At 35.5% G+C, this 14,714-nt stretch overlaps 1 protein-coding gene and 1 pseudogene across 1 annotated transcript; both read right to left on the minus strand.

Annotated features, from left to right (window-relative positions):
• Positions 1-1,802: 1,802 nt before the first annotated feature.
• LOC146937719 (uncharacterized) lies at positions 1,803-2,972 on the minus strand. The gene is made up of 3 exons (XM_085749507.1): positions 2,590-2,972; positions 2,414-2,495; positions 1,803-2,267 (listed from the first exon to the last, which is right to left on the minus strand). The coding sequence occupies exons 1-3, from the start codon at positions 2,970-2,972 to the stop codon at positions 1,803-1,805; spliced, it is 930 nt and encodes a 309-aa protein (XP_085605633.1).
• Positions 2,973-6,773: 3,801 nt separating this feature from the next.
• Positions 6,774-8,293, minus strand: LOC146937720 (uncharacterized; annotated as a pseudogene).
• Positions 8,294-14,714: the final 6,421 nt, after the last annotated feature.

Here is a 14,714-nt window from a genome sequence, read left to right on the forward strand (position 1 = left end):
CATAAAAATTCACTGTGACCTACGTGCAGTAATTTGACCATAACTCAAGTTCTATAAATCCTTTTGAAGTTAAACCAACGGCATTAGAAATCTAACATCCATACCTACAACTTTCGTGTTTACACCTAAAGCCAATTCAAAACTGAAATGTGTGAAAAAGATGCAAAAACATGAAACAGAGAATGCTGTCAGAGATAGCTCTCGGGAAAACTCCATTTTTCATCCCAAAATCCCAATTTTGAATCCCCTAAGCCCAAATTTGGTCCCAAAGTTTGTTTAAACGTTTCTAAACATGAAAAGACACCCAAATCCATATAAAACTTGAACTAAAACACCCTTTCAACAAAAATCACCATTTGACCCATTTTTTATGAAAACCTTCAAGAACAACATAAATTCACTTCAAGTTCTATGATTATGATTACCCATTGCATCAATCATTAACAAAAACATATCATAACAATAACAGCAACAAGCAGCCATGAATTCATCAACAACAACATTATATTTCATCAATTTTGAGTGAAACCTAATTTCTCTAATCATCAAAATCAAACAACAACAACCATTAATTCTCAATTCTTCACTTATACCCTAATTCTCGATCTCTCAAAAACTCTTCCTACAACTCGTTAAATCTAATCGTTAGAATCATACACATAATAAGATTGAATGCTAGTCTCACCCTTACCTTAGAATTATCGATGTAGCCTCTTCTCTCTTCTCTTTGTCTTCTCTTCTCTCCTTGTTCTCCTCTTTTCCAAAAAACGGTTTAACGTAAAAACTCGTTCTAACCTAAGCTTCCTTATTTTTAATATTAAATACTCTTCCTAAATCTGTTTAGGCCAATAACTCTTTCTTCTTTCTATTCTAACCCCCAAATTTACTTACTCTAATAATTCTCATATTCTAATAAATAATAGAATAAAGCCACTTAATAAAATACCAACACATCACATATTTAAAATAAATCACATAAATAGACTCTAACTTAATAAAAATAATTAAATATCAAAGTGGGCGTTACACCAGTCCCTAGCTAAAAGCTCTTGAATATTATGGAGGATAGCTGCATAATGATGGCAAGTGTTAACTGGTTCAGAAATTAACTTTATTGCTAGTTTTGAGTCGGAATAGCACCACAATTCCGAACAACCGACCTCCGAAGCCATGACCAAACCGTAATACACACCCAATAATTCTGCATGAAGGATGTTGGAGAAACCAATATTTCCAGTAAACCCCTGAATCCATGTACCATCAGAATTTCGGATCAACCCTCCAAAGCCTGAAACGCCGGGGTTACCGAGACTACTACCATCCACATTCTATATCATACCGGTGCCACCCTGATCATTCCATCGAATCACTCTCATAGGGGAAATCGATTGCTGCTGCCAGAAACAATTGATCAACGAATGGGCATAATTCTCCGTACAGATCTTCAGAGAGACAGGTGAAACCAATTCATTCTCCATACACAATTTATTTCTAGCGCGCCAAAGCCACCAAACAGCCGCTAGGAACATATAAATAGATAAACCTTTAACACCAGTTCGTAGCCACTCATACAAATCATCAGTCTGGAAAAAGGAGTTACCTGAGAATCCAATAGATCTCCAAAACCGATTCACACAAGCACAATCATGCAAGCAGTGAAGCGTAGTCTCAGGTTCCTGATTACATCTTGGGCAGAGGTTCAGCTGAAGCACACCATGATGGCTTAACATCGAACGCGTTGGCAGGGAGTTCCGAAGAGCAGTCCAGAGAAAGAATTTTATCTTTTCTGGTGCTGGAAGCTTTCATATCCAAGTCCACGAAACAGTCTCTACTCCACCAATAGCAAAAGCGAACCTGTTGAGCCAATAATATCCATCCCGCGCTGAGTAAATACCATTGAGATTACCTTTCCAAGTATACCCATCAATCACACAAGAATTCAGGCAAATTGGAAGCGCTTCTAAGATATTTGTAATAGTTGTAGGGAGTGTTGTGTGAAGATGATTAAAATTCCAAGACCCATTCACGAAGACATCTTTCACTCTTAGATTGAGATCGTGAATGTCCACATAAAGAACCTTTTCCGCTAACTTTCCAATGCCAGACCAATTAACAAACCAAAATGAAGAGCTTTCGTCACCCAAGCGGAATTCAAAACCATCCCTTAAGGCAAGCCTAGCTTTCATAATAGCATTCCAAGTGACCGATCCCGGTTTCCTACTAACAGTGAGAAGCTTGTCTGCATGAATATACTTGTGAGTTAAAACCTGCACCCATAAAGAATCACAATTTTGATGTAACCTCCAAACTAACTTGCCCAACAGCGACGTGTTAGCCTCTCTAGCCTTCCTGATTCGGAGACCACCTAGCTTTTTGGGTTTGGTTATTTTCTCCCAGCCAACTAAGTGGATACCTGAATTAGAAGAACCTTTCCACAAGAAATTTCTAGCCAATCTATCAATATACTCACATGTGGATTGGGGCAGCCAAGCCACCTACATATAATAATTAGGAATAGAATTCAATACTGATTTAACCAGAGTCATTCGACCAACCTTATTTAATAGGTTGTGCTGCCACGAGGCTAACCGTTGGCTTATTTTCTCCTCCAAAAACTCAAAATCTTTCCTTTGGAGGCGTCCATGCATCATGGGAAAACCCAAATATTTCTCAAGGGAAAGAGTACGGCCGATACATGTAGTCGTTACAATAGATGTCATCTTACATCTCTTAGTGGAAGATGAGAAAAACACCTTGGATTTAGCAATATTAACCTTCAACCCAGAGCAATCAGCGAAACTCTTAAGAGTATTAGCAATGGTTAACGCTTGCGAATTAGTCGCCTTTGCAAAAAGGAGCACTTCATCAGCGAAGAAAAGGTGTGAAAGAGGGGGACCATTTCTAGAAAGTCGGACTGGTTTCCACTGACCATCTTCCACATGTTTGATAATAACTTGAGACAAAAATTCCATACACAACACAAACAAATAGGGAGAGAGAAGATCGCCTTGCCGTAAACCTCAAGTTGGAGTAAAACTAGGAAGTCGATTCCCATTCCATAGAATAGTCATAGAGGAACTAGTAACACAATGCATAATCAACTTAATAGTTATAGGAGGAAAGCCATTCCTTTGCAAGCAAAACTTTAAGAATTCCCAATTAACATTGTCATAAGCTTTCTCAAGGTCGATTTTAAATACCATATCACCTTTCTTCCTTTTAGATTTCCTCATAGAGTAGATAGCTTCCTGGAGAATAATACCATTATCAGTTATTCCTCTCCCAGGTATGAAACTACTTTGAAAAGGTCCAACAATCTGATCAAGGTAAGGACGCAACCTATTCAACAAAATCTTAGTAATAAGCTTGTAAACTGTATTACAGAGGCTGATGGGTCGAAATTCCTTAAAGTTCTGAGGACAATCCACTTTTGAAATTAAAGCAATAAGAGTTTCAGATAGAGAGGATGGGAAACTCCCTGTCTCAAAAGCAATCGAAATAAGACGAACAATATCATCACCCACTATATGCCAATATTGTTTAAAGAAAATACCCTGAAATCCGTCTAGGCCAGGAGCCTTAAAGGGATTCATCTGATTTAACGCATGGGTAACTTCCTCCCTCGTCACCTGCTGGGTTATGGACTGATACGCCTCCTCATCAAGAACCGGAGTAAAAGGTAAACCACTCATCCTCCCTGTAACAAGAGAATCATGGGAGCAAAAGAGCTTTTTATAGAAAGAAAGAGCTTCCTCTTTGAGCATAGTATCATCACTACACCAGACACCATTAGGAAGATGCAGCCCATGGATTTTATTTCTTTTTCTTCGAATAATTGTCTTAGTATGGAAGAACTTAGTGTTCTGATCCCCCAACTTAAGCCAATCATCTCGAGCTTTTTGAAACCAATGCATCTCTTCCTGCGCTAGAATCTGATCATATTCTTGTTGCAGCTCCCTCTAAAGATAAACTAAACGCGCAGAATCAATCCGCTCAAGAGAGAGTTGGATCCCTTTTAACCTTTTTTCTATTTTAATCTTCCTCTTCCTAATGTTACCAAAAACGTCTCTATTAAAGAGAAGCGAGTCTTGCTGAACATTTTGAAGGGAGGAAACAACATTTCCTGGAGATTTCTGCTAAGTCACTTTCACAATATCTGTATAGGTAGGGTGAGTAATCCAAGCTGCCTCAAATCTAAAGGGATGTGGTCCATATTCTTGCAAAGGAAGGCCGCATCTAAGAAGGAGAAGGTTATGGTCAGAGTGAGATTTACACAGCCGATCAACATAAGCATCTGGAAAAGCCACTCTCTAGGGAACATCAGCTAAGGCTCTATCAAGCCTTCGATACACCATACGATTACCTGCACACTGCCTATTCCAAGTAAAGTTGCCACCAGTCATACCTACATCCATAAGATTGCAATCATCCACAACTTTCAAAAGTGTCGTAGCTCTTGAATGAGAAAAGTTACCACCACGTTGCACACTCGAATGAGTAATATCGTTAAAATCTCCCATCAATAACCAAGGCCTGTCTATATTTAGGCTAAGATCAGTAAAATGATGCCACAGTTCTTGAAGTAGATAAAATAGTCACAAGAAAGGGGGGGTTTGAATTGTGACCCTTTAAAAATTATCCTGAAACTTAAAAGTTATTCTCAAGTAGTTTACTTGGAATGGTTAAGTTAACTTTCTGAACTCAGAACGTTCTGAAGTTCATACACAGAAACTGATTAATAAAGTAAATGTGTTGGTGTGTGTTGTGTATACTGAAATTAAAGAGTGTAAGGAAGAAAGAAAGAACACACAGAGATTTATAGAGGTTCACCCAATGTGGGCTAGTCCTCTCCTCACAATCTTGTGAGAGTTTCCACTATGATGCTTGAGATAACCTCTCAAGTCCTGCACCTTACAATCTTTGTTCACCTGAACAATTACAATCCTGTATTCTCTAAGCCTCAGCAGGCTTGCACCTTCTTGCTAAGTTACCCACTTAGACTTTTACAACCTTTGCTCAAACTAACACTTTAGTACCCCTAAAGCTAGATGAGACTTAGTTACAATTTGTATGGAAGTTGAATGTTTGTGAATCAAACAGAGGAGGAAGAAGAGAGAGGAGTTATCTTAGAGATAACAAAGAGTATTGATTTGCACTAAGTAATGAAAGCCTTAGAGATTGATCAATTTCAGTTTGCAAGAGCTTCAAACAAAATCAAAGTTGTTTTCTTGTATGCTTTGCAATGGTGCAAGTAATGCTGAGCCTTTGAACTGTATTTATAGAGTCCTTGGGCTCAAATAGTCGTTGTGGGGTGTCCAATGGTGTTATGCCATGTGTCCTGGGTCCCACAAGCTTTTACTTGAAATTCTGGGCAAACATTCTGATCTCTGATGAACTTCAGAATGTTGTTGCGTTCATGATGATCTTCATCTGGGTTCATCATGTTCTTCATCTGGGTTCATCATATATGAATGAACATATGAAGTTCTGGGCGTGTCATATGCTTTTCATATGAATTTCTGGGCAATAACCAAAGTATGGACTTTTCTTCATACTTCAGAAAGTTCAGTTGCCAGATCTGCCTTGGAACTTGGTGCAGGAGGATATAGTGGGATTCTGCATCTTCATACACAGGCTTTGAGAGATTGTGTGGTCCTTGTTCTGTACCAACTCTCATACGTGTCTATCTCTGATTGAGCAAGACAGATTTGCTTTGCTTTGGCTTTTGCTTTTCACCTACTGTACTGTTCATAAAGTAAGCCTGTGCTGAGCTGAACATTCTGATCATCAGAATGTTCCATTTGTTTCACCTAGGATGATTTGTAAGACTACCATTTGATGTAATCAAATCCTAATAGTGAAACACAATGAAGAGCAGTAAATATAACATCTAGGATGATATTCCCTTGTGGAATATTCCTAGGACTTTAATGTTCATAGTCTTAAATGAACATAAAGTATCCTTTTTGACATAATCCTTGTATATGCCTTTATTGCTTGATTGATTTATGCAGAAGTACTTCTCTTGACATTTATTTATGTCACATGTGCCTTGCATGACCTTGATCCATGTTCTTGAGATTCTGGGCTTGTATAAAAGCAACCTTCTGATCTCTTGTGCGAACATTCTGATCTCTGAGCAACATTCTGATCTAACTTTCTGACCTCAGTGTTAGATCTTGAATTCAAATGTCCTTTGATTTCTTTATACTTGGTATGATTTAAACCTTGTTCCTGTCTTAGTAAAACACTCAAGAGCACAAGTTAAATACCAAGGAATTAATCAAAGTCCATTAATTCTTTAATCATATTGGTTTATTATCTTTAAAATTAATTAGGGATTTTGCCTCAACAGTTCTAACCTCGTAGAATATACCAGACTAGCATAAACACCAGTTAGAAACCAAGAATTGTTTCCCAAAGAAAGTTTAATAGTAATAGTATCCATATATACCTCATGTACAGTAGACACAATACTGCTTCCATTTTGTTTTAATAACCAGATACCTCCAGAATGTCCGCGGGCATCCACATAATGAATACATTCATATCCTGCTTTATGCCAAAAAGCCTTAGTCTTAAGAAAACCAACATGAGTTTCCATAATAATAAGAAACGTTGGAGTGTGTTTCCTAATTAAATCTAACAAATGTTTTTTTGCTTTGTTATTTGCTGCTCCCCAGATATTCCAGGACAGCACAGCTACTTCTTTGAATCCTAACATCATTAACAATTATAATATGAAGGAAACAAAGACAACATCAAAGACTAGCTTACGTAACAGGCTCCCACTCAATGGGAGACTCTCTGACAAAATCCTCACCTTGGCTATCACCTTCTTCCATGGCGTTGTGACTAGTTATAGGGGTTGGTGTCGGATCCTTATTTGACTGCCTCATATAGTCTTTATCTTTAGGATTATGTCGAACTTGAGGACTCTTGGGGGTGTGGAGAGCAATGTTTCTAGTAGTTGTCATGCCTGGGCCAAGATTGTGACTAAGCCTAGACTTAGTGTGTATCCCACTATCAATTTGTTGGACCAATGACTGCCCTTTTTTTTCTTTGTTGTGTGTATCTCCCACCATACTGAACTGTCGCGTCTCCATGTGGGCTCCACTCTTGTCATAACGGCGCTTTTTGGGATTGGTATCTGGATGGTTTGGCCCCACTGCTTTCACTCTACTTTCGTGTGCTCCCTTTGAGCTATCTTGGACTCCCTTGTTGTTAGGATTCCCCACCTCTTTATGCCTATTATTAGCTAATGATGATGTTTGACCATAATTGCCTTGTTGTTCCTTCTTTTTCGCTGCACCACTAGCCAATCCCCATGCACCTCATTAATTTCACCATTATCAGTTCCCAAATTTTCGGTGTGAGTAGCCTGATTTGATGCGAAAACCATTCCTCTACCAGCACCTGTGTCTACCAGACCACTATTCACAGCTGCCACGGGCACTGATGGTTGCGACAATTGTATTGGCTTCATTGTACAATCTCTAGTGTGATGCTCATAGCAACCACAACTGCCACAAATAATGTGTAGCCCTTCATACTGAACGTTATACCAGTGGCCATTGACATTAACCTTACCCACCACCGGCAAAGTGAGGTCAATTTCGACACAAATACTAGCAAACCTGCCTCTCTCCACTTTCAAAGTATTTGGATCAACCTTCACTGGTGTCCCAACAACAGAGGCTAGCCCCAGAAGAACGCTTTCATCATAATACACCAAATTAAGACCTGGGAAACGAATCCAAACCAAGGTCTTCTCTACCTTAGCATGGGGAGAAGCAAAATCAGGAGTCCATCTTGCCACTGCCAAGTAGTGATCGAACAACATCCATGGTCCGTCAGACATAATCTTTTCCCTATCTGCAAATAATTCACACTTCACCATATAGAAACCGTTATCAACATCCATGATTTCAAACCCTTCCGTGAGTGTCCACATCTTTTTCAATCGATCTTTCATTAAGTGATAACCCACCTACTTTCCTAGGAGCTTCACGACCAAGGCCTCCTTCCAAGGGCTGCACAAATCCTGAAATAGCTTTTCATCCATCGTTACCTTAGGCAGTAGCCTATTTCCATCCTCTAGTGTTACCTTCATTAGACCTTTCTCAATCAGATCCACCCTCTCTTTGGCTTGTGTTGTTCCCTGTCCTTCTGTTAGGATATCCCGAAAGGATGTCTTCTTTGGCTTACTCGCCTCCCCATCTGGAGGTTTTTGAGGTGGCTGCATGGTTGCAGAAAAAACAAAGGTTTTCGGAGGTTTCAGATCGCTGGACATACTCTAAATAATTGTTTTTACTTGGTTCACGAATAGCAACAAATTGTCGCCGACGTAGGAAAACAATTGAAAAGGAACGATGCACTTGATTTTGCTATCGCATACGTTTTCACACTTGCTGTTCTAATCGCTATCGCAGAAAGTAATCGCATAAAGTAATCGCAGAAAGTAATCGCTTTCCTTAATCGCTATCTGAGATATTTGGAAAATTAATCTAAAAATATTTGTTGAGATATTCTCTCTTAAAATTAAAATTAAAAGAGAGTCATCCTAGAATCAAATTAGATATAAAATTAAACTAAATAAAATAAAGTACACCTCACCAGTATTTTTTTTTATAAAAAGTTAAACAACAAGGATTGGAAAACTAATTTATTTTCTTACCATCCTTAAAAAAAAAAAAAAAATTCTCACTACCAAACTCGCACACTAATTAACTAAGTGGAAGTTAAAAATACATAAATATATTTATAAATATAAATAAAAACATCTATACTATTATATATAAAGAAAATAGTCCTCGTGAGCTTAGCTAAGTTGGTATGGACCATGCATAAAAATATGCAAGGTCCGGGGTTCGAACCCCGGCCACCACCAAAATCTGGGGTTCGAACCCCGGCCACCACCAAAAAAATATATATAAAAAAAATAGTCTTAAAATACAATTGTTTGAGCTGACTTTTTCATTACCTATTTTTCCCATCATTTAAACTATTTTATTTACTATTTTATTTTTAATAATATTTTTTAAAATTTTAATTAAAAAAAATAAATCTTATTAAAATAATAAATATCTCACTACACTAGGAACAATACTATATATGAAGGGAATATAGATTTTTGAATGAATTTTTTATAATTCCAATTATACCCTTAAATAAATTTTCTTATATTAATGTTATATTGAGGGGTAACATGGACGCAACTGGTAAAGTTGTCATCATGTGACTGAAAGGTCATGGGTTCAAGTATTGGAAACAACCTCTTGTGTAAAAACGAGGGTAAAGTTGTGTACAATACACCAAACGGTGGGACCCCTTCCCAGACCCTGCATATGCCGAAGCTTTAGTGCACCAGATTGTCTTTTAATGTTATATTGTTCCTAATATCTACGCATTGGCGCAATAAATTATTTTCATATATTTATGTCATAATACATTGTCCTTTTCTAATTATATTTAATAGCAAACTAGTGAGTTTAAGAGTCTAATCGAGGACATCTTTAAAAAATAATTTTGTAAAAGGTTTAATTTTATTTTATTCTTTTAAAAATAAAAGAAAAATTTCTTTAAATTTTTTATTAATAATTATTCTCAATAAAAGCTTTTATTTATTAATGAACAAAACTGATTTTTATAATTATTCTTTTAAAAAATAATAGGTCTACGTGATTAGTTTTCTTTAATGAACAAAAATGATTTTTTAATTATTCTTTAAAAAATAATTCTATAAAAGCTTTAATTTTATTTTATTCTTTTAAAAAATAAAATAAAAATTTCTTTAAATATTTTTTATATAATTATTCTCAATAAAAGCTTTGATTTATTGATGAACAAAACTGATTTTTATAATTATTCTTTTAAAAAATAATTGCTCTACCTGATTAGTTTTCTTTAATGAACAAAAATGATTTTTTAATTATTCTTTAAAAAATAATTCTTTAAAATTTTTAATTTTATTATATTCATTAACAAAGTAAAAATAAATTATTCTTTAAAAAGAATTATTTAATTTTATTTTATAAATATCCTCAATAAAAATAAAGAACAAAATAATAATAAAACATAATAATATCATTGAAACTTAAAAAAAAAAAAGTCCAGGACCAATACCAAAGTGCAAGGATCAATATAAAAAATTACTGAAAGTGCAGAGACTAATGTTATTTTTAAGTCAAAAAATAAAGAATAAAATAATAATAAAAAAGTCGGAATTTTATATGTATTTTAGTGTGCCACGTGGCATGTAATGATTTGTCCACGAGACACACCGTGTAACAGCCCGATTTTCGCTAGTTTTATTTTATTATTTATTTATGTGTGTTATATGTGCTCTTATGTGATTATTTGCCTCTGTGTGTATTTTTGGTTGGGAATCGTAGAATTCGGTGTGAGAAGGGTATTTTAGTCATTTTGGACTTGGGGGCATTTTGGTCATTTTGAGGGCAGTGGCAATTTTGTAATTTTGCAGAAAGTTATTTTTAGTGCTTAGTGAGGGTTTTATTTTACTAATTGCTAGAGGGTGTAGTAATTATTTTAGTTTACCGTTAAGTGACCGTTAGCGTTGTATTTTACCGTTAAGTGAGTAGTAACATTTTGAGTGTTAGAATAGAAATGGGTTAGGCCCATTAAGGTTTAAGGAATAAGCCCAATTGAGTAGAGCTAGTATATAGACTCTAGTTGTTGGTAAAACTAGGTTTTACAAAACATTTTCATTTCATTTGAGAAGAGAAGAGAAAGAGGCTAGAGGGAAGAACAAGGGTTAGAGCTTGAAGAGAGGATTCATCATCTAGGAGCTCAATTGAAGTTTGGGTTAGAGATTCTTGGTGCTAGAGGTAAGAGGGTTAGGCTTCAACCATAATTCATCTTTTTTTTTCTCTTTACCCATTTTTGTTAAATTGATGAATTGAACCTAATTGTTGTCAAATTCGTGCATAATTGTTGTTGTTATGTTTGAGAACATGATTTATGTGATAATTGCATGTTAGTATGTGAATTAACATGTTCAAATGTATAGTTGTTGGTGTTTTGTGTTCTTGAGCAAGTTTGATGAGAATTGATGTTGTGATGTTGAATTGTGCATGAATTTGTACTCATTAGTTGTTGTTATTGATTTAGAATATGTTGTTGTTGAATTGGTACTTTGGGTATCAAGATTGGTGAATTAATGATGAGATTTGATATTGCTATTGAAAGTTGAGAATGAATTGAGAAATTGGTGAATTTGGTCATGTTGATGTTTTAATTCCAAAACTTGTATGTGTTTAAGTGTATTGAACCTATTTTGACCTATAAACACTTTCTGGAACTTGTTTTGGTGATTTGGGGGATTGAAAATTTGATTTTGGGATGAATTTGGGTTAGAACCCGTAACTGAGTTCTGGGAATCTAATGTAGGACGCTTTCGCGTGCTTAGGACGCTTAAGCATCCCATCAGCGTCCCAGAAGCGTCCCAAAAGCGTGCTGTTCCAGGAGTTCTGGAACTAGGACGCTAAAGCGTGCAGAGGACGCTTTCGCGTCCTAGCCCCAGTTCAGCAATTTTTGATTTTTGTTTTCGAGCACTTGGGGACCAATCCGATACTTCTAAAATGTTTATTTGGACTTAATTAACCTCTGTTTATGCCTTTAATCCTACTGGAACATGATTTGATTTGGTTTGGACTTGAATTCGTGAAAATCGTCTAACTTTTGTAAAAACGGTCCAAACGTTGATTTTTCCAAAAACCCGTTTTCTCCGGAAATTGAAGTGGGATTAGAGATGTATAATGTTTATATGACTTTTAAAAATGGTGGTGATTGGTTCCATCAAGTTTGAACTTGTTTTGCTTTGAAAATGGAAAATTTTGTGAAAAGTGATAAAATGAGACGAACCTTGTGATTTTTATGAATTCATCGTATTTGGCCGATGAAATGCTTATGTAACCTCTACTGCACACATATGTGAATTGTGAGAATACAAGGCATAGGCAATGGAGCTTGTTTACTTGGTTTTGACTCAAATGTTTAATTAATTTAATGATGTGATTTTGAGAGAAGAAATTGACTAAAGATGACTTTTGAGAATCAATTGATTGTGAATCCTTTATGGAAAGTTATTATATGTTATGTGGAGATGATTGGTGTTGTAATTATGCGACAACTATATGTTGTGTGATTTTTGGATGTGGTTGGTAATTGTATCTATAATATGTAATGGTGAATTGTTAATGATTGCATATATACAGGTATTGGTGATTGTGAGGTGATTATTGTTTGTGTGAACATATGCATTTGTAGTTGAGTCATATGTTCATGCATACATGACTGATGGTGGTGGATTTTATATCCAATGGAGGTGATTACGATGTTTTTGTTGCATCAAAGGTGACGACCTTGAGGTGTTTTGGTACCACATGCATCTAGATGAGTCTAGAGCCATTGCATAGACTGTTGGTGAATTGAATTGCATTGAGATGTGTTTGGTGATTGATTGCTAATTGTAATTATGGATTGAAGTGTTAATTGTTAATTATTGATTGACAAGGTGAAGTTGTGATATGTGTAGGATACACTTGTGGACATGAACTTGGTATAATGATAATGAATGATCGTGGAATATTTATATGTTGTGAATATTGTGGAATTATGTATTGTCATTCTTTATCCTTGATTATATCTTCCATCTGCAAGTCCTTGTTAATCTTATATGGATTATGATGATGTAATGCTAACCCTCAGTGGTTTACCACCTACCTTTCCGTATGGACGGGTAGATGGAGTGCAGGATGCTTAGTTGTTGCTTGTTGATGCCGAGGAATGGAGTTCCTCTTTTTCATGCAAGTGTCTAGATTAGGGCTCTGATCTAGGACAGTCTTTGCATATTGTTTATTTGACTTTGTGTTTTGGAGTTGTGATGTTATTTGTTATTTGAGAATTGGAGAATACATTTGTATCAGGTTGAGATTTGAAGATGTTTAAGAATTATATGTATGTTCCGCTGCTATATTATGTAACATGATCTTTATGCATGTGTGTTTGAATTCGAAGACGTAGCATCTATTTCTAGAATATGTTTGTATATTCGCGCGTTTTACCGCTTATTAGGAATAGGGTGTTACACACCGTTAGTTTTTTTTTTTAACTTGGACTTAACAGAAGGACCAATAACAAACTTGTACAAAGTGCAGGGATCAATGCCAAAATATGGTGAACGTGTAGGGACCAATGACATATTTAAGCAAAAAAAAATTATACGTTTTTGTAGAAAAACATAAAATGATATATATATATATATATATATATATATATATATATACTTTCTATTTTATTATTTATTGAAGGGAATCACCGAAAAAGTAGAGGAAAATTTCCATAAAATAATTTTATTCGCAGCAGTTATCACATGTGGCATAATATTTAACAAAACCGCGGTGAGGTGTTTATGCCACGCCTATTTAGATGCAACCTATTCAACTAAAGAAAAGCGACGCTTTTCAGTTGTGGTTTGAATAACAACATCCAAAATCCGTTGCTTAAAGGGAATAGGCAACGGATATACTATTCCCACGGTTATAGAATTGTGGATATATATGAATCGGCAACGGTTTTCATCTGGGTAACAGACAAACTATAAAAACCTGTCAACGTGTAGAAATTCGTGGCCTATTACCACTTTAGCCTACGGTTTTTCAGCCGTAGGCTAAAGTTTCGTTGCCTGAAGCCAAAAATGTTGTAGTCAAATGGTATGTGGTTAAATACATCAAGTCAACTAAAAGCTCAAGGAATTAATATATTTAGTTTTATTAGGGTCTTGTAACCTGTAAATATCCTCAAGATCAGATGCTACACCAGGAACAAAATAAGACCACAAACAAAATTTTAATTATTTCATTTGCACGAAGCAACCACATTCAAATTAGCACATATTATTTTATAAAGTTTTTTTTGAAAACCCGTTTGTAGATTTGCACCTAAATGCTTGAGCTTTTAAGACAGTAGTCAGTTCATAACATGATATTAGAGCTTCGATGACAACAAGATTGGAAGTTTAATATTTTTCGCTAATGCTCACTAAAAGGAGTAATAAAAAGGAAAAAGGAAGTTAGAGGCAACAAAATTATGATATCAGATAAAAATAAAAAAATACATTCACAATAATAGAAATCATGATGAAACATGGCCAAAATAAATATCACACAACATACCATTTAAACTTTGCCTAGAGCATTTTTCAATTTTCCTTTTAGTTGTTGATTTTCATTTGACAGAGCCTCAAACTGCATATATGCTTGTAAGTCAGTACACAACTTATATGAAATATGGGATAATCAGACCCCAAAAGTAGTAGGCTTAAAAATGGCATCAAGATTTTTTTTTCTTTCTAAAATGAATAAATTAAAAACAAAACCGCTTCTGGAAATCAATGTATATCCTCCGATAACCGAGTGCCATCGATGGGGCTTCATATAAGCCAACATTTCCATCAACCTGTTATGTATTCAAAATATACTCATCAATGAGGCATCACACTTATAACAACAAAAATAACAATGTCTTAAGTTTGGGTATACAATATACCTTGGCTTTCAACGGTTCTATGATCTTATACAAATCATCGATTTTCTTAGTCAACTTTTACATGAACACTCTTTCACTTACATTTTCAGTAGGCAAGTTCAAGCTCAGACTCGGGCTCAAGCAATAACTGTTCCATTTGAGCATTT

This window comes from Medicago sativa, chromosome 3 (genome assembly GCF_051527215.1).
Source record: "Medicago sativa cultivar Bolivia chromosome 3, Bolivia_mono, whole genome shotgun sequence".
In the NCBI taxonomy this organism is placed as follows: domain Eukaryota; kingdom Viridiplantae; phylum Streptophyta; class Magnoliopsida; order Fabales; family Fabaceae; genus Medicago; species Medicago sativa.

What these genes read in the sequence shown, in the direction of transcription:
- LOC146937719 (XM_085749507.1), bottom strand. Translation starts at nt 2,972, where the DNA reads ATGGAATTTTTGTCTCAAGTTATTATCAAACATGTGGAAGATGGTCAG. An exon ending in GAGGAGAAAATAAGCCAACG is followed by an intron (nt 2,496 to 2,589) that starts GTTAGCCTCGTG and finishes TATTATATGTAG; the next exon opens with GTGGCTTGGCTGCCCCAATC. An exon ending in GAAAGGTTCTTCTAATTCAG is followed by an intron (nt 2,268 to 2,413) that starts GTATCCACTTAG and finishes TTATGGGTGCAG; the next exon opens with GTTTTAACTCACAAGTATAT.